This window comes from Lissotriton helveticus, chromosome 3_2 (genome assembly GCF_964261635.1).
Source record: "Lissotriton helveticus chromosome 3_2, aLisHel1.1, whole genome shotgun sequence".
Taxonomy (NCBI): domain Eukaryota; kingdom Metazoa; phylum Chordata; class Amphibia; order Caudata; family Salamandridae; genus Lissotriton; species Lissotriton helveticus.
The window spans coordinates 9,948,950-9,973,896 of NC_136062.1; the positions used below are offsets into that span (position 1 = coordinate 9,948,950).

The 24,947-nt window shown below is 45.0% G+C and overlaps 1 protein-coding gene and 1 long non-coding RNA gene across 4 annotated transcripts in view; one reads left to right on the forward strand and one right to left on the reverse strand.

The window, feature by feature from the left end:
• The window catches only part of TM6SF1 (transmembrane 6 superfamily member 1), a 622,619-nt gene that overhangs the window by 291,891 nt on the left and 305,781 nt on the right, over window positions 1-24,947 (reverse strand). For both annotated transcript variants that reach the window (XM_078684737.1, XM_078684736.1), the window contains exon 5: window positions 2,169-2,251. In XM_078684737.1, coding sequence (XP_078540863.1) covers window positions 2,169-2,251 — 83 coding nt within the window. The remainder of the gene's footprint in view (window positions 1-2,168; window positions 2,252-24,947) is intronic.
• The window catches only part of LOC144826417 (uncharacterized), a 905,759-nt gene that overhangs the window by 115,185 nt on the left and 765,627 nt on the right, over window positions 1-24,947 (forward strand). The gene's annotated exons all lie outside the window — the stretch shown is intronic.

The following is a 24,947-nucleotide window of genomic DNA, read 5'->3' on the forward strand; positions in this document are numbered from 1 at the left end:
CTCCTCTCTGGGATATGGTGAAATTAGGTACACTGGGAAGGCAACCAGGGTTTGATAAAGAGACCTAATTGGCCTCTACAAAGTAGGGAATCTATGGGGGCAAGGGGATCGGTTCCCCCTCACAGATCTACAGCACAAATATTAGCTAGCCACCACCGAAATATTCTGCCACCTACAGGATTCGTCACACACTCCAAGCGGCACAGCCGAAAGGTAAGGAGCTCCTTGAGTCTTCGCTCCTAGAGGTGAGACTGCTAGATGAATATGCCCCGGAAAGCCACTTCCCAATTGTACCAAAAATGTATTAACAGCCCTCCAGATGCCTTTCTGCAGCTTCGGGAACAGTGGGTATAGGACCTCGAGGGACTTGAGGATAATGAATGGACAAAAGCCTTGTTATTCTTGAGGGAGGTGGCGATTCGAGCATGATTACACAGCTAAAAATACCCTACCAGTCCTATTATGCACAGACCACTTTGGTAAAAAAGGGTAAGACAACTGAGATGTTTTGTCGACATCAGTGCGGCCAGGTTGGCACATTCTATCATATTGTGTGGGCCTGCCAGAAGATTCAATGATTCTTGGAGTCAAGGGTTGCACGAATGAATGAGGTGTGGGTGGGCAAAATGAGCATCTCAGTAAAATGGTGCCTATATAACATCTGGGATGAGACACCATCAGATGTCTTGCATAGAGCATACATTGATGACTTTGGGACTGGTAGTAGCCAAATGAAATACAGCAAGAATTTAGGGGGTGGAACAGACACCAAAACTGGGGGAATGGCAGCGTGATATATGGAAGTGGTATATGAAGGCCGTGGCTGTCCCCAAAAGTGGGCGAAAACCTGGGGCTAGGGGGAAATGGAATGAATACAGAGGAAAATGTTGTGCTTCTCTTGCCTACAATGTTCCAGAGGAGATGTGAGATGCTTCCCAATTAATCTGCGTTGGATGTTAATGCCAATTGTGTTCTGTGGAGGGGGGGGGGCACAAGGAATGTCAAATGTTAAGAGGAAATTGCAGTTTATGGATACACCAGTGTAAGTAGAGTCTTGTTTTTACTCTTTATTGAATTGTCAATAAAAAAAGATTAACAAGAACTGCATTATCAAAATTTTCAGAATAGAGCAATATAAATATTTGGACACAAAACAAAAGTCACACTAGAGATCCCGCGCTCAGGGAGATAATATTGAAACCGGCCGAACAGTGAACAAAAACCCAGCAACTTTCAAAAATGATACTAAAAGCATCATTTACTTTTAACCTCCCTTTTATTCAGTGTGAGGAGAGAAGGGCAGGTTTCTCATTAAGGTTAGAAGGTTTTTCCTCAGAAGTGGTGAGTGATTCTTGTTCCAGAAGCATCTGAAATAACAATGCCTGTGCCTTCCACGACTTCAATTCAAACCTATATATGTTTATTAGAATATTGGAGTGTTGAGTGCTTCATTGGACTAATACTATCTGGTATAGTTTTTCTGCTTCAAAATTCCAATGCATGTCTTTCCCTTTCTCCCCGTTTAGTTTAGAATGTTCTACTCCAAGTGGCTGAAATGCAATATAGTTATTTTACTGTGGGTTACACTGGTTGTTAAAGGCCCTCTTCCTCCTCAGGGCCGTTCCCTGAGTATTGGATCTATAATTAGAGGGGTCTTTTAACAACTAGCATAGCCTTAGCGACATGCTATAATGTAATAGTTATGCACGGCATTGAAGCCTCTCAACAACAAACCATATTGTGTCTGAGATGTAAACAAAAAATGGCATAATTTTGGCAAAGAGTTGTGGAAAGCTCTATTTGTTCAGTTTGTGGGGTCATAGGCATATGTTGGTTTAGGCAATAATAATCAAACAGCAAGAAAAAAAGAAAGTGGCTTTGGGCTCAACTAATACACTATCAGTAAAATGGTTAAGTTGAAAAAGTTACATATCTTGATAATACAAAGTAAAAGTGTAACAGTCTGGCTAGTCTGCTAGTCTGCCTATGTAAAGAGGCCTAATAAGAAATACCTCACTGATAAAATCGATTAGTTACATGTATCATTTTTCACTGTGCTAAACGCGGCTTCATACAATTAAATACTAAATGCCTTTGTTTAATTTTAAGTCTTTGGTGAACTAATTTAAAACGTATACAGTAATGTTAACATCTTGTCTGTTCCTTACCTACAAGGTTTCCTGGTAGGAAAACAATAATGCTCATCAGTATAGACCCAACCCAATACAGGCCAATGGTTCTGTAGCTTTCCCTGAAATGCAAATGTTAAAATTGTATAAATAAAATGAAGTGAAGACATTTTATTTGGGTTCAGTTAATTAAAATACTTCTTCCATCACGTTCCTTGTATAAGCATGACAACCTTTGCCTCCAGGAAACATGTAGCTACAATTCAAAGCTTTTCCTGAATCTGCCATGCATTAGAAAAGATGTACCTCCTATAGAAGATTTAAAAGTTCACTAAGTGAATTTCTTTGCTTAAACATTATAGGGCCAATTCACAAACGTTTTTTGCACACTTAGGTGGAAATTAAATCCCATCTGCAATTAAGAGTGGAAAGTCCCGTTTCACAGAATCAGGATCCGCTATTCATATGCACACCAGGAATTTAAATAAAATACAGCTATTACAAATTGCGGACAAGTTTGGTGTTAACATTTGGTATACTTCTATTGCTAGTGTAGAGTAAGGGAGGTGACCAATGTGAAGGATGTGAAGCAACAACACATTCTCAGCTTTGTGGATGTTTGCATACCTTCCCAATGACTTTTAAGTCTGCCTGGACACCACAGATTTGGCAAAAACTTTCCTGATGAATAACATAAAGAGCCTTTAGAAACACTACTGTGAGTGAGGCTTTAGCTCTGCCCACATACTGAACTTACACTCGATATCGTGTGCCTCAGATGAAAATCGGTGTTTGGCTTGCACAGAATTTGCTCAATACAGTAGGTCTGGGTTAGTTATGCTAATAAACATAAAGGCTGTAGGACTGACTGGTTCATTGGGAAACATGTCAGATGCCATAGATCAGATCTATTTATTAAGAGAAGTTATGACAAAGACTGAGGCCTCCATCATTTATTATGAAAATCATATATTGACGTAGGCCATTATGCATACATTGTCTTAAGGTCTGTAGATTAGTATTTCTACAGCAGACCCCAGTTTACATACAATATGCATGCTTGGTGTATACCCATGACCAACACAGTAGGAAGGGATTTTTCAGTGTGAGATCTGAAAAGTAATATAGGAAGGACTTTTAAATTGAACTTGGATAATATAAAGATGTTTTACATTGTTAAAGTCACGAAAAACACCACACGAATGGGCTTTACATTTGGAGCTTAGCGTTAAATACAATAGGAAGAGGTTTTAGAATGAGGACTCTACGATAAATAAAATAGAAAGGGGTTTAGCAAGTGTATCATTTTTAGGAACAGTTCTGTTTATTAATGGAGGTCTACAAGGCAGTTAACACAGCTCAATGCCTTCAACCAATGGCCTGCAGCGTATGCCATGAGGGTGGAGAATACACAGCTATGTGCCCACAACCCGGAGTCAGGCAGCGATATAGGCACAGATTGGACATATATAACAGACTGCTCGAATGAAACTGGCAGCCAAACAACATTTCCCCCTCCCCTCCCCCGCATCCCTTCACACCCGAAACATGTCTGTGTTAAACTCTGTGGACAGTGTATGATCGCTTAAGGACCCTGCGGAGGTTCAGAACCTGTGGCAAGGGAGAATATTGGCTCCGCACCTTGTGAGGGAAGTAGATGTAAAATCTGCAGGTATTTTGGGCCTTGACCCCCCTGAATTCCACCTAAAGAATACGAATAAAGGGGGCCCATAGTCCCGCGTATGCAGCTCCTCTATTCTCCACTACGAGGTGTCACGCCTGGGGAGCGTGACTGGCCAAACTCACAGATAGGCCCAAAGTATAATCAGCATTAAATGAAGATACACGCACACAGATAGCCAGTTGGGACCGGAAGTCACGAGCGACGCCGGCCCATTTATTTATAGCTCTCTGGCCACGCCTGGCTAGAGAGTGATACAGTATGCAAGGTGCTTCCGGTGGGTGGCCTTGAGAGGCCAGCTACTAGAACGCTACATCCCTTATCAGGTTCGGATTTTGAAACCAACATGAAGTCACTGCATCCTAGCACATAAAATCCGCCAGTCTTTGACTAGGTCTGGGATTGGGTCGGAGTCCATATTTATGTTGACCCACTTCACGTGGACGTTGTGGACTTGGTTGCATCTGGCTCCCATGTTGGTGATCTGAAATGCCGGTTCCACACACCGGTGGGTTTCCAGCGGCCCCGGGTGTGTCCCTATCTGCCATGTGATGAGTATCATTCAGTGGTGTCTCCGATGTTTCCGTTTGCGTGGGAGAGGATTGGCTGTTGGCCATGTCCGGGACTTGTTTAAACCACAAATTGTTTCTTGTTACTGTTTCACCATTCCTTTCTGCTGTGACAACCGTTCCACTGGTGGACTTTACCATCCATGTTCCTGGTTCATAATGGGTTCGAAACTTGCCGGTGTTCCAGCGATTCCTGATTAGTACTGAGCATCCAGGGTGTAATACACGGGTTTCGCTTTCCGTTTCCTGCTTGCCTTGTCGTTCCTGTGTTTTCTCCTCTCTTGAGTCTTATTGGGATCGTATATGTGATGATCCCCGTTGTCAACTCATGGAAGCATGTCTCTACGTGGCCCGGCCAGCATGAGTGACCACGGAGATACCTGTGTTGTGCAGTGGGGCGTGCTATGATAGTCTCTTAGGAATCGCTGCAAAGCAACTTTGGGGTCTGTGTTTTCGGCTGTTGCAATTCTCAAAACTTTGTTAATGGTTCGCATAAACCGCTCTACTTCGCCATTCGCCTGTGGCCATTGAGGAGTTATGCGGTGGTGTTTAATCCCGAGGTGAGCCAAAAACTCTCGAAATTCATTGCCCTGAAAAGGGGGCCCGTCGCCAGTTTTGATGATGCTGGGAATCCCGAATAGATCAAACACCCTTTCTAGTACTGGCTGGAGGTTGTTAAACGATGTGGACAGAATTACTTCTACTATAGGATACTTGGAGTAGCTGTCTACTATGACTGCCGTGATTGTTCCATCTGGGAAACTCCCAAAATCGAGGCTCAGCCATGTCCACGGTGATGGCGCTTGGTCCTCGGTTATGACAGGCGCCGGGGCTTCAGAGTTTCCGGTGAGTTGGCATCCTCGGCAGTTGCATACTATGCCTTCGACTTGGTCCTCAAGGTCCGGAAACCATACCTTCTCCCTCATTCTAGATTTCATCCGTCCGACACCTTGGTGTCCTTCATGTGCTAATATCGTAGCTCGATCTTGTAAACTGACCGGCATCACGATGCGCGATCCTCTTAGAATGATTCCGTCAGTTGTTGAGCTAAGTTCATTCGTCACATTCCACAACTTTCCCAGACGACTGCGGTCAACTTCGCTCCAGCCTTGCAGGTCCCTGAGGAAGTGGTCCCATGACCCACCGGACAGTGCGCTGGAGACACGTAAGAGGCATGCATCTTTTTGGAGGTGTTCCTTTACTTCTTCTAGGGACAGTGCGTGAGGGCATGACCACTGCGACACCATGTTGATGAACTCTTCCGTGCGATCTTCTTGGCCCTCACCGGGCGTTGGCTCTGCTGCTGGATGACGGGACAGGAAATCTGCCGGGTTCTAAGCCACGGGCCAGTACACCAACTCCATCTGATATTGTTGCAGTTGGATGGCCCATCTTTCAATCCGGGGAGGAGGGTGAGGCACGGTTCCTTTGAAGAGTGGAAGGAGTGGTTGATGATCTGTGACCACTCGAAATGGGCTTCTGCTTACATAGAGATGGAAATTATTGCATGCCCACTTGATTGCGAGCGCCTCCCGCTCAATCTGGGAATAGCGGGTTTCAGTTGCCGTGAGAGATTTGCTTGCGAATGCGAGGGGGGCCCACGTTCCGGGCTCGTTCTCCTGGGTTAACAGTGCACCTAGACCTATGGGGCTGGCATCTACAATCAGTTCTGTCGGACGGGCCGTGTCAAAATATGCCATTGTTGTGCTGTCCAGTAGGGCTGCCTTGATCTGACTAAAGGCATTCTCTTCAGCCGCCGTCCACTTCCACGGATTTTCTTTCTTTGTTAGACTGCGCAGTGGTTCTGCTATGGTCGCTAAATTAGGAATGAACCGACCGCAATAAGTCCCCATCCCCAGGAAGCTTCTTACTTTCGACACAGTCTTTGGTGCTGGGGCAAGGAGTATTGCTTGAGACTTTCGGGGGTCTACTTGAACCGCTCTTAGTGCGGATTGAGTTGCGAATCGAAATGTGCGTTGAGAGCGATGACGGAGGCATCATAGTTGTTGGCGTCACCGGTATTCGGGAGATGTTGAAATAATTTATAGATCTCGTCACCTGAAAAGTGCAACAATAGTGATCTTTTCACCGTGTTGTCCGTTTCACGTGTGGCCGTGAAATAGTTATTCAGGCAGCTGACCCACACTTTCCATCTCGGGGATGCGGTTGCCGGGTCAATGAGTTCGCTAAATGGTGGTAGCGCCATGATTTGAGGGTGTACGGGGTGCGCGGCTGCTGGAATTGCAGCTGGTTGTGGAGCTGCGCCGCCTTGAGCGGCCGGTTGTTGAGCTGCGCCACCTGTGTTCGACATCGCTACTCGTTACTGGTCTTGTCCGGTGTGTTTACCCTGCTTCTGATGGTTCTTTGTGTACTTGGGCCTTTCTTCACTGATATTGGTTTCACCAGTGCTTGTTTAGTGTATGCTCTCATGTGCTTTGCTGGGCTTGTCAGTGTCCACTTGTGATTTCCTTGAGCGTGTTAGCTTGGACTTGTTTAGTCTTGGCTTGTGCTTGTTTATTTTGGTTGGTGTCTATTTGCTTTGGCTTGGGCTTGCTGGTATTTTCCTTTTCTTTTGTTCTGGGCCTCTTTATTTGCTCCCCTATGGCTGTTCATGTGTTGCCTGGGCACCCTCACGTGAGGTCTTCCCCCTCTGTGTGCTGACGCGCTGGTGAGGCTCTTGTTGCTCTCCCGCGCTGGATTCCTCGCGCGCTTCGCATGGTGCGTGACTGGGGTATTACTGCGCATGCGTGCACCGGAGAATCTTCGTTGCGGGTTATCTCCGCTAGGTCTGGGCACTTTGAGGAGATGCGAGCGCTGTCCTTGTTGCGGGTTATCTCTGCTAGCTAGGGGCACATCGAGGAGATGCGAGCGCTGTCTTTCAGCTCACCGGCATGCTCGCGCTGACCTCCCTGGGCTGTCTTCTGTGGGCACTCGTTGCTTCGGCGCTTTCACTTCACCACCCGGCGCTGCAGTTGCGGGTAGGTGATGTCGGCTACTTTTCTCTTCTTCTCTCTTCAGGATCATATGTTTGATCCCACCCTCATCGCCAGTGTCGCGCCTGGGGAGCGTGACTAGCCAAACTCACAGATAGGCCCAAAGTATAATCAGCATTGAATGAAGATACAAGCACACAGATAGCCAGTTGGGACCGGAAGTCACGAGCGACGCCGGCCCATTTATTTATAGCTCTCTGGCCACGCCTGGCCAGAGAGTGATACAGTATGCAAGGTGCTTCCGGTGGGTGGCCTCGAGAGGCCAGCTACTAGAACGCTACACGAGGGACATTCGCTCCATTGCTAGTGATAACCATAATTTGTGAAGCCACAAGGTGTGGTCTGGGAGGGCATCGGAACCCCAGCGTGCTAGGCCACGCAGCGTGTAGCGCCAGGGCCATCTGCCGGCCCGCCGCGAGTACAGTGGGAAAGTCTGAGGGTTCAGCATCCCCATTATGGTGTACACAGGGAAGCGTGGAAGAGAGATGTCGAATGCTGAGTCAATGTCATCTAATATCCACACCAAGAATCGGGACAGTTCAGAGCAGTGCCATAGTAGATGAACAAAAGAGCCCGTTAGCCCGCAACGGCCCTTGTCCCATAGGTGGATGCGTGCAGGTGTAAGGGACCAGTAAGAGGCTAATTTGTAAGCTGTCTCCATTCCTGATTTTCTGTGTACTGTGCTCCATAATAAATGTCGGCCCACTCCTTGGCAGAGAGAGAGACCCTCAGTTCCTCCTCCCAGCAGAGCTGGCCCTTTGTTTTGCACCCAGCGCTCCCTTCTGACAGTATAGCATAGAGTTCAGAGATGAGGCGCTTGTCTCCCTTGCGGACCAGCCATTTTACGAACATAGTAAGGGGGCGTGAGGTAATCTTCTTATACACCAGGGAGGTCACCAAGTGCCTTAATGCAGGTAATGTAAATCATCCAGCGTGCGGAGCAAGTATTTCCGTTGGAGTTGTTCAAAAGGGATAATCCAATTGAGATTAAAAAGAGAACTCACCTGCTTACATCCTTGCTCTTGCCATCGACTAAATACCTCCAAGCCGCATCATGGCGAGAGGTCAGGGCTATCAACGATCGAAGACATTGGGGACGGAAATGAAGTCAGGCCCCGTCTACGTGCAACGCAATCCCACACTTTCATCATTGAGGCAGTTACTGGGGAAGAGTACAACCCCCAGCCCCTGAGTTTACATTGGAGCCATGCTTCCTGCCAGATATTCACACCTGCGACTGTCTTGTCCATAAAAGACCAATGCTTCTCGGAGAGAGGTCAATTCCACCACAAGATAACAGAGTTGCACCGCTTGGTAATACCGATGTATCAGGGGGAGCCTTAGGCCGACTTCACCTCAGGGTTGTGCCAATTGAGTAACTGGGAGGTGCAGTTTCCTTCACCCCAGACAAATTTGTTAATAGTTAGTTGTAGTGAGCACAGTACAGCAGGAGGGGGGGACAGCAGCAATATTTGAAAGTTGTAAAGTATACTTGAGAGCAACATCATGTTAACCGCCAGAATACGTCCCATCCAAGAGAGTCTCAAGCGACTCCAGGAAGCTATTGATTTATTCATCTGGTCGAGGAGTGCCCCGTAATTTGCTGCCAGAGTCTTTAATATATTGGAAGTGAGTTTATGCCCAGGTACAGCAGGGATTTCGATGCCCACTTCAGAGGAAACTTGGATTGTAAAGCTGCCTCGTCGGGGAGGTAGACCGCCAGATTTAGGATCTGAGATTTAGTGATATTAACCTTGAACCCCGAGACCTCTCCGAATATCCACATTTCGTCCACTAGTGCCGGCACGGACGTCATCGGGTATGCAAGCGAGAGAATGACATCATCAGCATATAAGCATGAGTATAAGCACCAAACTGGATGCCCACGATCTGCAGATTGTCCCGAATACACTACCCCATTAGCTTCATATAGAGCGCAAAGAGAAGTGGGAGAGCGGGCATCCCACGTGAGGTGCCGAGTTATAGGGTACATAGCCGGTGATGTTCCATTGACCTGGGCCTTATAGATACAACCTATCCATCTGATAAATATTTCCCCGAACCCAAAGTGGCATAGCGTTTCGAACAGGTAGGCTTTTTCGGCATCAATGAAAAGGAATAGTGCTTCTTTGGGGGACTTCTGGGTGATGTCCATGAGGTACAAGAGCCTCTTAGTATTGTCCCCCTACATGTATCATTTTTCAGGTCTGACCATAGTTAAAGCTTGCTGTCTACAGAGGAAGAGTTAATGTTCATATCAATGTATGCTTTGTGTCTGCCCAAATTGTTTCACTACGCAAGGATGACATGGCCAGGTAAATGTACAAATTAAAGCAGATACACATGCTTTATTGATTATTAAATGTGGTGACAAAGGCAACAGGCCTCTCGTTATACACAGAAAACAAGTTGATAGAACTTAGCCCTAAACCTTTTGATTGTGAAAAGCCTCATGTTTTCCTACAGGGCCCCTGCTGCTTTTTTTTTTAATTTAAAACTGCTGGTTTGCACATTGTCAAATGCCACCTCACATATAACAGGAGCAGACTACAGTCAAAGGGTTATCTGCCTGGAGTGATATTTCTTTAAGGGGTGCCAAATGAAGTCTGCTGAATTTACTAGGTCCCTGTTGAAGGAGTTTCAATTTGTAATTTTACCTACAATAGTGTAAATACTTGTGATTTTGATTATAATAACTATTGACAGCTTTTAGACCAACTGAAATGGATTTCTCACATACAATAGAAAGGGGTTTACATGTGAACCCTCTGACAAATGCAATAGGAAGATGTTTTACATTTTGAACAACAGGTTTAACTTATTGATTTTTCAAAATTTGGCAAAAGGTGACATACCTCTTATTTTACATTGAATGATTTGACAAATTTGTACCTTAACCTTTGATCATGTAAAGTCTCATGTTTTCTAGTAGGATCTTATAGAACCATTGCTACTTTTTTACGAATAGAGATGGTTAGTGCGCAAATTGTCATAGAGCACCTCCCAAGAAATGGGATCAAGTTACATTTTCAGGGGTAGTTGCCTCTCTGTGATATTTAAATGCTAATAAAATAAAGATTTTGGTTTGATTGCATCTCCATTAAACCTCAATTTTGCCGTCACTGAGCCATCAACAAGATCGCTGGTACAGCTACACCCTTTTGAAGAACTTAAGAAAATGTGTCCTTGCATCTGTGTTGAAGGAAGAAAGTTGGTGAATCAGGCAGGTATGTCATCCTGAAGGATGCAGTCTTGCTTAGTGAACCTAAATATCACACGTGTTGCCTTAATCTTGTGCAAATGCATAATATGTTCTGCAGTGGTTGCCTGGAGGCACCACATGTATGCCTGGCATCAGCTAGTGGATGGGAATCAAGAGGGTGACCGTTCCTGGGGCAACTCTTCCACTTTTTCAGTAGTTCCTGTTTGCCTTACTACAGACAGACCTAAATTGCCATGTGTTAGGGTATTTTCATGATAACAAAACTCTTTGCCCACACTAAACATAGGCTCTGACAGCTGAATGTGTGTGAGGAAGTGTCATAGGCAAATCACAAGTGTTCTCCCAGGGCTAACTCTAAATTCCAATTTTAAAGCATGTACAGTGCACACAGACATCCGGTAGGACATAAGAAGTGTCCTTCAGCAAACAGACAGGGGATCTACAAGAATTATCTTGGCATCCTGTTCTATCCCTTTTAATTATACCCTGTAGGAAATGACCTTCTTTTACTTGGTGTACCCCCACATTATTGCCCCTCTGTTTTTGTTGGCTGTGCACTTGCTCCCCCATTTAACACAGTTGAATTGGCATAACGCTAATTGGCAAATTTAACTTGCATATCATTCCCTAGTATAGAGTACATGTTGTACCCAGGGTCTGTACGTTAAATGCCGCTAGTGGACTGCAGCACCTACTGTGCAATCCACTACAGTGCTAGTGCAAACAAGACTTCAGGCCTACCATTCTAGCCTGACTGGAACAGTTTCAAAACTGTAATTCGATCTGTCAAAATAATTCCTCTTGACAGCTTCAAACCTTCTATTTAAATACTAAAAAGTCACCACTTAGTAGGCCTTGTACCCCCTACCCACAAGCGGGTGCATATAGGTGGCATTCCCAAAACTCTGTTAGACTTGGCGCGAGTCTCCCTTCCACCTTTTGCTGTTGCCTCATCTGTTTTTGCTGGTCTAGATGCTTTGGGCACCTTGCCACTCATGTTCAGTGCCGAAGTGCAGGTGCTCCCTATTGTAAATTGTTGGATGGATTAGTGATTCCATGATTGGTTATTTGATTTACTTGTCAGTCCCTAGTCCAGTGCACCATGTGCCCCCAGGGCCTGTAAATCAAATGCTGCTGGTGGGCTTGCAGCACTGATTGTGCCACCCACAGAAGCAGCTTGGAAAATGTGACTCAGGCCTGTCATTGTAGAGCCTGTGTGCCGTCTGGGACTGCCATGTCCACTTGGCAAGTGCACACACTTGCCAGTCCCTAAACCTTCCCCTTTCTGCATGTTAGTCACTTCTAAGGTAGGCCCAAGGCATCCCTGTGGGCAGGGTGCATTGTAAGCCAAAGGTAGGACATGCCCTGGTGTGTGTCTCATGTCCTGATCGTAAAATACTGCCAATTTCGTTTTTCACTATTGCAAGGCTATCTGTTCCCATAGGCCAGAATGGGCAGTTTGATTATACCATCTTATGAACATAACTGACCCAGGAAACAAGATAGGAAAATAAAGTTTAGTATGCCTGAACTCAGAATGTTAAAGTGCATCTTTTAGTGTGGGTGATATTAACATTCTGTGTTTGAAAATACCACTTTTAGAAAGTAGGTATTTTCTTGCCTAACCATCCAGTTTGCCTCTGCTAGGTTTGTGTATTGCATGTCTGGCTTGTGAGTGGTAGGAGCTGGGAGAGGGCTACGGCTCCAGCAGTCTGATGTATCAGGGCTGTGCTGAATGGGACCTGGGTTGAATTTAGAGTAGGGGGTGTAGATTTCCTTTACCTGCCTGGGCCAGGTCTGCTTTCAACAATGCTTTCTCCACCTCCTGCCAGGAAGCTGCACCAGTGAGGACAGAACTGGTTTTAGCTGGATACAGACACTCTCTGCCTTCAGAGACAAAGGATTTGAGTGTATAAAAAGGGGTGCCCAGACCCCAGAACTTTAGATCACTTCTGGGAAATCAAGAGGAACCTTTCCCAAGGAGAAAAACCGGAGAAGCTGAAGGAGGATTACTGCCCCTGTGCTGTTTGCTGTTGGCCTGCAGCAGTTACTTGTTGCCAAGGAAAGGAGAAAAGGACTTTGCTGTTTGCTTTGTCATCTTGAGGAAGATCTCCAAGGGCTTGAAATTGAGCTTGCCTCCTGTCTGAAGTCTCTGGGACACAAAGACTTCAGCACCAGCTCCCCTGAATTTCCTTGCTGGGAATTCTAACCCGTCAGAGAGGTGCCTGCTGCTGTTCAGGACCTCTAGAGACTGTTTGTCGCTGGGATCTGGAAGCGCGACACAACAACAAAGAAGCATGTCGCATCCGCACCGAGACCCAACGCATCGCCGAGCCACGGGGAAGAAGCGTGCCGCACCTACACCGAGTCCCGAACCATCACTGAGAACATCGTCGCAGTGCCTGCCTTGCGGCTGTAAAACTTCACACAGCGGACCGGATCGTCGCATCGCAAAAATGCTGCCATTTTGTCTATCACACCGGATCATCGCATCGCGGCGCCATCTCGTCGCATCGTTACCAGAACGCAGTAAGAAACTGACGCATTGCCTCCGCTGCAGTAAGGAACATGTGCGCCGCCTACCCCGAAGCAAGGAACTGAAGCTTCACCTTCCCTGCGACCCTTTTGTTTGTTTTGTGTGACGCATCTAAGGTACTTTGTTGGAAAAGTGTTGCATTTACAACTTGCATTGAACTGAACTATTTCTACCATTTAAGAACCTTATTCTTGATACTGTATTGTGGATTTTTGCCAGTTGGTCTTGTTTAGATAAGGATTACTTATTTTTCTAAACTGGTGTGGTGTCCATTTGTAATGTTTTCACTGTGTTACTGTATGTGTTCACAACTGCTTTACACACTGCCTCGGAGATAAGTAGGTCTGCTCGTGCCAAGCTACCAAGGGGGTGACCATGTGTTATTTTAGGAGTGTATACCCCTTACCCAGACTAGAAGCAAGGGCCCCTATTTGTACAAAGGTACCTACCTCTGCCAACTAGAGACCCCCATTTTCAACATCTCCTCAGAACAGAATTGGACCTGAGGAAGATCAGAAGAAGACTGAACAGAAGGAACCTGTTGCCTGAGACCTGAGAAGAGCCCTGAGGAAGTGGACCTGCCACTTTTGGTACACAGGATAACGAAGTGGAACCCAAGGGACAGAAGCCTGGGAAGAGTGTCACCTGATCTGCTCCAACTGAATCTGATCTAGACCCTGTTCGTGGCCCCCTGCTGGTGTCCTCTGCTGGAGTGAGTCCTGCCTACCAAGTGCTGTTCCTAAGGTCCTTAAACCCTTGGCTGTGTCCGGCTGAACTTCTCCTACTACCTCTGAAAATCTAGTCCTTAAAAAGCTTTTTGGCTGCAAGGACCTCCAGGAGACCAAGATAATCCTACAAAGCCAATTCAATTAAGGTGTCCTGCCCACAGCCTAAAGGTTCAGCTTTCCACTACTCTGAGCTTTTTCGCGACAGACAATTCTCTGCAGTGGGACCTCACGGAGACGCTATCTTTATGGAGGCCTCTTCAGCTGCAGCCTGCAGCTTACAACCTTTCCCCCCATCCTGCCCCCCAGAGGAATCTGAGCTCCATAAAAGTGATTAAGTATAAACAAAGAAATCTTGAACAGGTGAAGGTGCCAAAAGGATCTGGCTGGTTTGGAGTCTTCCCCTGGCTTCACATTTCTCCTGCTCTGAACTTTTCACAAAATAAAAACAGCTTCATCAGGACCAGGTCCAATAGAGCCCTCATTGGTTTCAGCCTGCTACCTTGCCCCGGTGAAGACTTTGAAATTCCATTTTAGAAATTAAGTTACAAGGTATATCCTCTAACTGGGTCGAACCTGGTCCTGTATCCAACTCATGCTCCATTATGGTCAGCCTCCAATCACTCCTAGGTGCCGGTCTACCACAACCAGCCGTCTACAGTTAGTATTTAATGCTTTTTGGAACTATTTTCATTTAAATCTTTTAAAAAAAATCTCTTGTTCCTCTTATTGGATTTTTGCCATATTGATGTCAATTAATTTATTAAACAATACTGTTTTTTCTAATTCAGTTTGGGAAGTTTATTGTGTTGTGTTTAGACTTTATTATTGTTTTGGTACTGCGTACATGCTTTCCTCATTGCACTACAATAAGCCTGTCTGCTCTGAGCCATAGCTACCAGTAGGATGAGTTCATGTTAATTTAGGTACCTTTAGAGGTTTACTTTGACAAGGATTGTTTTGGTTTCTTGAGGTGGGTAGTCACCCCCCTCAAGAAACAACCCAATATCTTGCATGCCCTAAGTGTTACATGTGGCTCCACAGATCTATTAATCAGGATTTGAAAGTGTGGTGTCACAGGTGGCCCAAACAGCCCACTGTGAATATTCATTTGAGTTCAGATGACGCTATCTGTGTATGATGCTTTAAGAAGAAGTTCCTACACAGGATCAGGGATGGTGTTAAATCTCAAGAATATACCGGGCAATATGTACCCCAGCCTCAACACAAAAGAAATAAATATAATTTCATAAAATATGCTCTTTGGAGACAGCAGCAAAATATAAACCATGAAGGATTATTAAAATAGTTTAAGGAGCATTATGGACGGCAAAAATATAGGATTAGTCTCAAATCACTCAAAATGCATAATAAATCAATTATAGGGAATTAGCATGTTGTGCAGAAATCAGTTGCCATGAAGGCCAGCAATATTTAGTAAAATGAATGATGCATGATCAAAATCTGCAAAATTGACTAAAATCAAAATATGCAGCAAATGAATATGCTAAGAAATCTGGCAACATCCCTAGAGGTTCAAGAGAAAAGTCTGGATTACTCGCAGATTCATTGTAAGAAAATTCACAATAGGAAAATCCCTGACATCTATCTTGATGTTATTGTTATTGTTATTGTTAATATGGTTTTATATCGCGCCTAATCACCTACAGGTCTCTAAGCGCTAGGAAAAGATGATAACAGACAATAACATGACAAGGTGGAAGCAGAGGCCGAAGCTAGATTATACTGTACTCAAGCTTCTACTGAACAGCAGTGTTTTTAGGCTCTTTCTAAAGCGTAACAGATTTCCTTCCCCGCGCAGCACCCCAGGCAGGCTATTCCATAGCTGGGGGACTAGCACTGAAAAGGCTCTCCATCCCTTAGTCACTAACCTGTAACGAGGACAGATCAGTAGCTGGGAGTCTGAGGACCGAAGTGTTCTCATAGGGCAATATAGCTGCAAGCGATCTTTAATGTAGGCAGGGGCCTTGCCATAGATTGCCCTATGGGCTGTACATAAGTTCTTAAATTCCACTCTTTCTTTAATGGGAAGCCAATGCAGGCTTTGTAGTAGGGGAGTAGCTTTAGATCTCCTCGGGAGTCTAAAGATCAACCGAGCAGCGTCATTCATTAAGACCTGAAGCCTACTGGTCAGAGTTTTGGGTAAGCCGAGGTAAAGGGCATTGCCATAATCAATTCTGGAAATGATAGTGGCTGCCACTATCGATCGCATCATAGATTGTGAGAGGATAGGAGTTAACTTCCGCAGGTGCCGAATGATGTTTGTACAACTGCCCACAACCGACGAGATCTGGGGGGCCATTGATAGATCACCATCCAGCTTGATCCCCAAGCTTTTTACAGACGGGCTTGGTTTTGGAGCAGGGCCTAACTCCATAGGCCAATAGAGGTCACACCAAGGTGAGGTAGTGGATGAGATAACTAATACCTCAGTCTTATCTGGGTTGATTTTTAACAGGTTATCCGTCATCCATTGCACTGTGAACCTCAAGATGTTCTGGGCCTGGAGTTGTGCGGCCATAGTGTCGTCGACACTTAGCAGCAGTTGCGTGTCATCCGCGTAGTTAAAGACTTTACAGCCCATAGTGGCCAAAGAAGCAATCAACGGTTGCAAATAGAGGTTAAATAGAAGCGGGGACAGGGCAGACCCCTGTGGTACCCCGCACTCTAGAATCCCCGTCTCAGATGTTTCATCCCCCAGTTGTATCTTTTGGGTCCTTCCTGTAAGGAAGGATTGCAACCATTGAAAGGCCAAGCCCTTAATCCCAAAATCCTTTAGTCTTTCCAAGAGCAAGGCATGGCTGACAGTATCGAACGCCGCTGATAGGTCTAACAAAATCAGGGCATTCGATTTCTTACAGTCAGCCATGCCTCTTAGTTCGTCCAGCACCGAGAGCATCACCAACTCGGTGCTGTGATGGGCTCGGAAGCCTGCCTGTCGCTCGTGGAGTAGATGGTGAGATTCCAAATAGAGGGACAGGGATTTTAAGACATGTTGCTCAAGGATTTTTGAGAGAAAGGGCAGCTGGGAGATAGGTCTGTAATTCTTTAACACCGCCGGATCCGACCCAGGTTTTTTCAATAAGGGTCTTACACGCGCCTCCTTAAGTTCAACCGGTAGGTACCCCGTGTCTAGAGACCTATTGAGGAGGGAGATGATACATTCCTCCAATAAGGGGCGCGCAACACGGAAGATCTCAGGTGGGCATGGATCAGCTGGGGAGCCAGATTTAATTTTACCCATCAGCTGTTCCAGAGTCAATGCATCCATCTCTGGAAACACTTCAAGGGAGCAGTCAATCACATTCTTAGATGTTAATACTACAGTAGTCCCCACTACCACCCCATTCTCTATCTCCTGGATGATGATCTTCACCTTCTCCAGAAAGTAAGCCTGAAAGGTGTTGCAATCAAAGGGAGCCTTGGAATTATCGGGTTTTTTACTCAGCTCTGCCAGTATTTTAAAGGTCTCTTTCTGAATATTCGTTGCCTTACTTAGGCGGGCCTCAAGGTATTCCGCTTTGGCTTGGGTCATAAGATTTTTATATTGGTGAAGGGAGGCTTTATAAAGTTTCCTATCCGCGTCCTGCTTGGTTTTCCTCCACAATCTTTCAAGCTTTCTAAGCTTCCTTTTTGCTTCCCTTAAGGGTGGCGTAAACCAGGGAGCCCCTTTCCCAGATCCCTTTATTCACTATATTCTCACCGGCGCTATTTGGTCAATGGCCCGGGTCATGCTCCTCATTAAATCAGAGTATTCACGGTCCAGGCTACGGCCCAGATCTATGACCTGGGGTGTTACCGGGAGCACCTTAGTCAGGGACGTTAAATCGACCTCAGCCCATCTCCGGGTGTTCCTAAGGCCAGGCGAACTACAAGTAATGCAGCTTTTAAGGCGGGCCTCACAAGATACCAAATGGTGATTAGACCAAATGCAAGGCGCTGCCTCTTTAAGGATTAAACTGGCGTCTGTAGTCCACACAAGGTCGAGAGTGTGGCCTTTTTCGTGTGTGGGGACATCCACAATTTGTTTAAAGCCCAGCGCAGACATGTATTCCAAGCCCTTGATGTATTCCAAGAGTCAACTGCCAAGGAGCTTCCTCCTCATAGCCCTTTAGGTTGTGCCATTGGCATCCTTCCTGAAGCAATAGTTCCTTATTGGTGTATTTTTTCCTTAACTCCCCTGTAACAGCAAGCTCTTAAGGAGTAGCTTGATGCTAGCTTAGCTAATGGTATGATAGTTCCTTCGAAAATCACTGCCGGAGTCTCTTTGATTTTTGTACCTAAAAAGGGAAACTCTGAACTTTGGCCTTGCTAGATTGCGGGGGTTTAAATCTAGTAACAGTCAAAAGAGTTAGCCCTTGACTCTTCAGACATCCTTGAAGCTGTTCACCAAAGTAGAATTACAAGGAGCCTATCACCTGATCTGAATACGATCAGGTGATGAATGGAAAACACTATTCACCACACTTTTTGGGCACTGCAAGTATTGAGTGCTGCCATTCAACCTTTGTAATGTCCCTGCTGTTTTCCAGTTTTTTTTAGATGCTATGTTCTCTGATCTGATTTTCCACACACTAGTTGTCTACTTTGATGACATCCTATATTTTTCGAAGGATCCTGAAGATTATTCGTTCCACATCAAGAGAGTTCTACAGTGCTTAAGAGATACCAAATTACTGGTCAAACCTGAAAAATTAGAGTTTGGAAGAGATTCTATAGATTATTTGGGCTACGTTCTTTCCTGTTAAGGAATAACCATCTATGCTCGGAAGGTCCAAGCCCTTTTAGATTGGCTCATTCCTACTTCGCTAAAATATACACAAAGGCTTTTAGACCTAGCAAATTATTATCACAAATTCATCAATAACTTTTCTAAGATGGTCTCATCGATTACTGATTTGATCAAAAAGAACAAGACTTTCAACTGGAGTAAGAAAGGCACTCTAGCCATCAAAAGACTGAAGGCAGAGTTCATTTGCACCCCTGTTTTGCAACACCCTGATGCCTCTATGCCCTTCATTCTAAGACTGATGCCTCAGACCCAATCTTCATTCAACTAGATCAAGAAGGAGGAGAGCAAAAAAATTCCCTAGCAGAAATAAACTTTTCAATTTTGTAGAAAGAGCTTCTGGCTATCAAGGCAACCCTTATCGAGTGGAGACAAGTTTTACTTGGAGCCCGGTATTGATCAACTGTTCGTACTCACCATAGAAACCTTCAAGTGCTCCAACAACCCTGAATGTAGAAATAGCAGGCAAGTAGGTTTTCATACATAAATAATTACCAGGAGTGAAAATAATGGATTCCTCAACAATAAAGGGAGCTGTCTTGTTGAATGAAGGGTTTAAGTCAGCTTTAAAAGGCACAGTGAACACCATGCAGCAATCCATCACACAGATAATTGTTACAATGAAAAAGACTGTCATATGAACAGACAGGATTATTTTAGGATTTTTTAATTCAGAAGCCTCTGGGAACTAAATGGACATTAACGGCTCTAGGTCGGAGGCTTTCCCTCCGACATTATATGATTCACTTTCGACCACCGTATTACAATGAGGGCAGTAGGAAGTGAAACTGCCCGGTTATTCCGGCTGGCTTCCGACGGGCTCAAAGAGTCTGTTGGCTAGGCGGAACCGGCACGTAATCATCTCAGGCTTTCCATGTTGGGCTTTCCGACATGGAAAGCCTGTCGAAAATCGACGTTGGTGGCATCTAGCATGGCCCCCTTCTCCCTCCAACCTACGGTTGGGGGCCGAGGGGGTCCCTATGGCATCGTGAGGTGTCTGCCACTTGGTGCAATGATTAACAGAAACTCCTATTTCTCTATGGGTGCTTGTGCTACTGACGGTTTACAACGTCCATAGAGAAATAAGAGTATGTGAGGCCGCACGGCATCGTAATAAGCCCTTAGGTCTGTGCAAGATTTACAGATATTGCTAATCAAGAAAAAAGGTCCTGAAGAGGTTAAAATAATATGGCCCAGATTAACAAACCCTTTGTGTTCGGTTCGTGTTACCTTTTAAACGCAAACCTGATACAAAGTGTTAGGTTGGGATTTACAATCTAACACAAATAGTGGTTTGGCATGGGTTGCAACTAAAAGTAACCCAAAGCTGAGCAATGCACTGCTTCGCATTACTCTGCACAAGGGGGCAATTCATAGGTGGTGCATTGGCATTCCCATGGAACCACCCTTGGGTTTTGATGCAAATCTCTGTATACAAAGAATTGTAGAGAGGCATTTCTGCAAAAAAAAAATCTCTTTTTTACCAAATCAAATTTCAAAGCTTTATTCGACAGCATGTCATAAAAGCGGTTATACATCCTAACACTACACAATAAATACTACAATAAAATTCATTGTTTAAAAAAAACAAAAACTAATTAAACCATGCTGCTGTCATATACCAAATAAAAAAGCAATTGTTACATGATGGTTAAAAATAATTCAATAAAACATGATTTTTAAGAAATTGATCTACATTAACGGTGTCAGTTAATTCATTGGGCAGTATCTAGCTGTTGTAAAGTGCGGGTGCGTAGTGTCCATGCCCACCCTAGGAATTTTGCAACGGCAATCGCTATGCAGGGTGTGCAATCTGATTCCAGCACTCTTAGCGCCTCTATATACCTACGTGTACATAGGTTTAAACACACAGGTTTTATCCACTTCCTTCGGGGACTTACATAGAGAGGACAAACAAACAGTAGATGGACAATGTTCTCGATCATGTCTTTACAATGGTGGCATTTGTCATCCTGATTGACTGACCATTTGTGGGAGAATGCCTTTAAAGGAAGAGTCCCGATTCTGAATTGAAAATACAATTTTCTATCAAACGGCCTTTCAATAATGTCCCAATATGGGTCACAAGATGGTAAGAATTTGATATCCAGAAAGCGTCCTGTCAGATTACTGTTGGATCCAGTGCTATAAGCGGTCGACCCTACCATTTCCCAATACATTTTTTTCAATGTTGCCTTTGATGGAAAGCTTAAGGCATTGGGAGTGCTCCATAAGTGGTCTAGATCCAACTTAATTAGCATACCCCTAATTTCCTTTAACCACGGGATCGAATGAAAGCGATCTGCCCTGATGATGTCCTTCAGGGCAGTGGCATAGTGAACTAGTTCAGGGGTAGATATAATACGTCTCCAGTATAATAAGGATCGCAGCCTTGCCAAATCCTCAATGTTCTTTCTGCCAAGGTCATATACCAGTGGGACGGTAGGGGTACTTTGGGGAACCCCAACAAGGCGGTCTAGAAACATGTTCTCCGCCAGTTTTAGTTGTTTCAAATTGGAGAATCCCCAAAGTTCCGAGCCGTACAAAGAGGCACTGATCACCTTCATATTATAGGTTTCTAAGGCAGGGGTAATTGGCTTAGTCAATGAAGCTTTGTGTTTAAGTGCCACTACACCCGCCAACTGGTGAAATTTTAAAACGGCCATATCAATGTGATTTTTCCAACTCATCTTACACTGGAGGGATACTCCTAGATACGTGAAAGCCTCAACCTGTTCTAAGGGAGTGCCATTAAAATTGATTGAACCTTTGAATGTGTTCCGCTGATTCATACACATGAACTTGGTTTTGGAGGTGTTTATCTCAAGTCCACGTGTTTGGCAGAACTCACCGAAAGCGTTAACTGCCTTCTGGAGCCCACTCGGAGTTCGAGAAACTATCAGCGTGTCGTCCGCAAACATGAGGACTGGCACGCGTGCCCCTGCTAAAACAGGAGCATCGGTGGGAGAACGGCTTAGATGCTCTACAATGCCGTTGATGTAAATAGAAAACAGAGTGGGTGCCAGAACACACCCCTGCCGAACCCCACGTTCGACAGGGAAATTGTCCGTCACCTCACCCTGAGCCCCCCACCTAATTCTTGCATAATTGTTCTCATGTAGGCGGACAAGAAGCGTCAGCAACTCCAGGGCCAACCCAGCTTCAGCAAGTACCCTCCAAAGTTTAGAGCGGGGGACTAAATCAAAAGCTGATTTTAAATCTACGAAGACAGCATATAGGGTCCCATTGGTTAGCATCACGTTCCTCCAGTAAAGAGCTATGAAAAAAAAGACCTGATCAACTGAACTTGTACAGGGACGAAAACCAGCTTGGTAAGGGGACAAGATATCTTTATCCACTATCCAGGTTTGCAGTTTGTTTTGCACTAGTCGACCTACTATTTTTGGGCAGAGTCTATAAGACTGATAGGTCTATAGTTGCTAGGTAGTGATTTGTCTCCCTTTTTAAAAACTGGAATTATTTCTGCACCCTTCCAAGAGGTCAGTATTGGTGCACCCCTGGCTACACAATTAGCTAGCCACTCAAAATACTGACACCAAGATAAACGATCACTTAAAAACACATCAGCAGGTATGCCATCCATTCCAGGGGCTCTGCCCCCAATCACGCAGTCTAATGCTATGCTAACATCTTTAGTTGTAAATAACTGACTTTGATAGAAAACTGTGGGGGGTGGTATACACTCTCCTTCCTCTGGGTCACAGGCATATTGTGGTTTGAAGAAGTCTACCCACTGATTTTTTGCAACATTATTTTGCGGGGGTTGTGCTGTCCCCCCTCTGTCCCATTAACCAGGGCCCAAAATTGTTTTTGGTTCTTTGCTGCACAGGCGGATTTAAGATCGCGCCAGTGATCCTCATCCCACTGTTTCCTGGCTTCTTTTTGGACCTTCCTATATATGTCCCTGGCCTTTCTCACACCTAGAATGTTCTTATTTCTAAGTTCAGTGCTAAGATTCTGGCTCGCTGCTCTACAAGATTTGTTGTACCATCCCAATTTGGGTAATTTTCTGTGATCATTATCTAATTTTGTGGGCTTCACAAAAAACTCTTGGAGCTTGGCAAAAAAGTTTGTGTGAGCTTCAAGCCTGATTTCAGGAAAGTTTTGTTTTTTGCTATGTGACTTTATCTTGCCTACTTCTTCGGCCACCACTTTTTTAAGATCCCCCATCCTCTCTGTGTTCTCAATTAATCTCCCCCATTTTATGTGGCGCAAGTTATTCGAGGCAACAATGTCCAAAGTAATTTTGCCAACTCCATGTTTTGGTTCTCTCAACCCCATGTTTCCTTGGAAGACCATACAAAGAGGGTTGTGGTCACTCTCCACCCTTTTTTTTTACGACCATATCAATTAGTCTGTGCCATTCTCTAATGTCCACCAAGAAATAATCTATTCGACTGGAGAACCTACCATTATCAAATGTTTTGTCCCCCAGGCGATCTGACGGAGTACGTCCATTAGCTGCTCTGAGTCCTCGTACTAGACATAAAGCCTTGAGTTGGATGGCTACCGCTGACCATCTTCTGACTACAGGTAGTTCAAGCTGGGGGACACCCCACTTGCTATCCTCCTCAACTGCTAGGATTTGGTCCTCTTGGCCAAGTGGTTCAAATGTGGTGTTAACATCACCCCCCACAATAATAGACAGCTGTGTTGTGAGTGCCTCGAGCTCGAGGTCAAGAGCGGTGATTACTTCTGATGTTTGACCTCCCGCTACTCCCCTGGCATAAATGTTAAAAATAACCACCCCTTGTCCGTTTGCCCATGTGAGGTTAACTGACAAAATATCATTTGATGAAGAACTCCTTTGCTGGATTCTACAGCATAATGTTTGGCGGACCCAGATTATCAAGCCCCCTGATGGGCGGCCCTTAGGATTTTTAGTGGCTGGAACTTGAAAATTAAGAAACCCTAAGTGATGTACTGGGGTCAATGACCATGTTTCCTGGATCAGTAGGATGTCGAATTGGTCTATGAAGTCACACCATTTTGGTGAAGTTAACTTGTTAGTAATTCCGGCGATGTTCCAGGAAAGAAAAGACAGCCCTACTTCATCTACTGCTGAGCATAAGGGGGCCTGAGTTGTTAACATACCTTGGGTATCATCCCCCTGCCCTGAATCTGGATCTATATTAGTAAAATGATGACCTAACGGTTCTGGTAAAAATGCCTCTAAACCAGGACCAGAACATGTTTCTAACAAATTGGGGCAGGACTGTTGCTCGGAATATTTATTCTCATTACTAATCACTAGAAAAATTGGATCGCTCACCCTTTTCACTTGGATAGTGGGAGTAACTTTTAAGAGACCAATCCCCTCGACTATGGGAGTATACATTCCATTTTGCTCGGCCAGTTCGTTGTGCACTACACTGTCAGCCCTTTCAAGTCAATCGCATTTGTTCAAGTCAGATAGTGCTGAAAATCTATTTTCAAGACTGATTCCCCATTCACTCAATTGGGCACCCCTACCCCACTTGTTTGGCATCGAATTCCACTTTGTCCTTAATATACTTGGATTCACTGTACTAGCTCTACGATAGAAAAAGTCTAGAGTTAGCGGAATTATGTCAGTGCTCCTGCGTTGTGGGGGAAATATATTTGCCAGGACATTAGGGAGTACTTCTGGACTTATAAAATGCAAAACGACACAATCTCCACTAAATTTTTTCGCACTGTTCCCTATCCAGTCCACCCTTCTTGCCATGTTAATTTCCCCATCTAACTGTTGTTTGCCCCATGGAGATATCATCATATTATTGGATAACCAGTGGAATGCTTTACTGATCAAGGAAGATGTAGATTCCACTTGACCAGCCTTTAAGGGAGGTACATTGGCCAGGACCAGGACAAGGGGAGAAGCCGCTACAATAAGTTGGACCGGTCCTTTCTCTAAACCAGTGGGTTTTGATGAGTGGTCTTCATTGGCTGTTTCCTGGGCATCTTTAACTACTGGGTGCCGAGTGGGAGGAGGATTTGATGCCCTTTATCCCTACCCCCTAGCCCGTCCCCAGGAACATCCACATTCAGTTTGACTCTGTTTGAAACTAGATTTTGTATGTTTCCCACCTCCACCACTGTCCTGTTTATAAGTCCCCCTAATCTATTTACCTCTGCTGTCAGCTGGTCGATCTTGGCTACCAGTGGTTTAATAATACATTTGATCTTTGAATCAATCATACTCACTAGCTTTTTAATTTGGGCATCCTCCAATATCTCCTTCCCACCACACTCCCTGTTTGCCTCATTTATAGCCATAT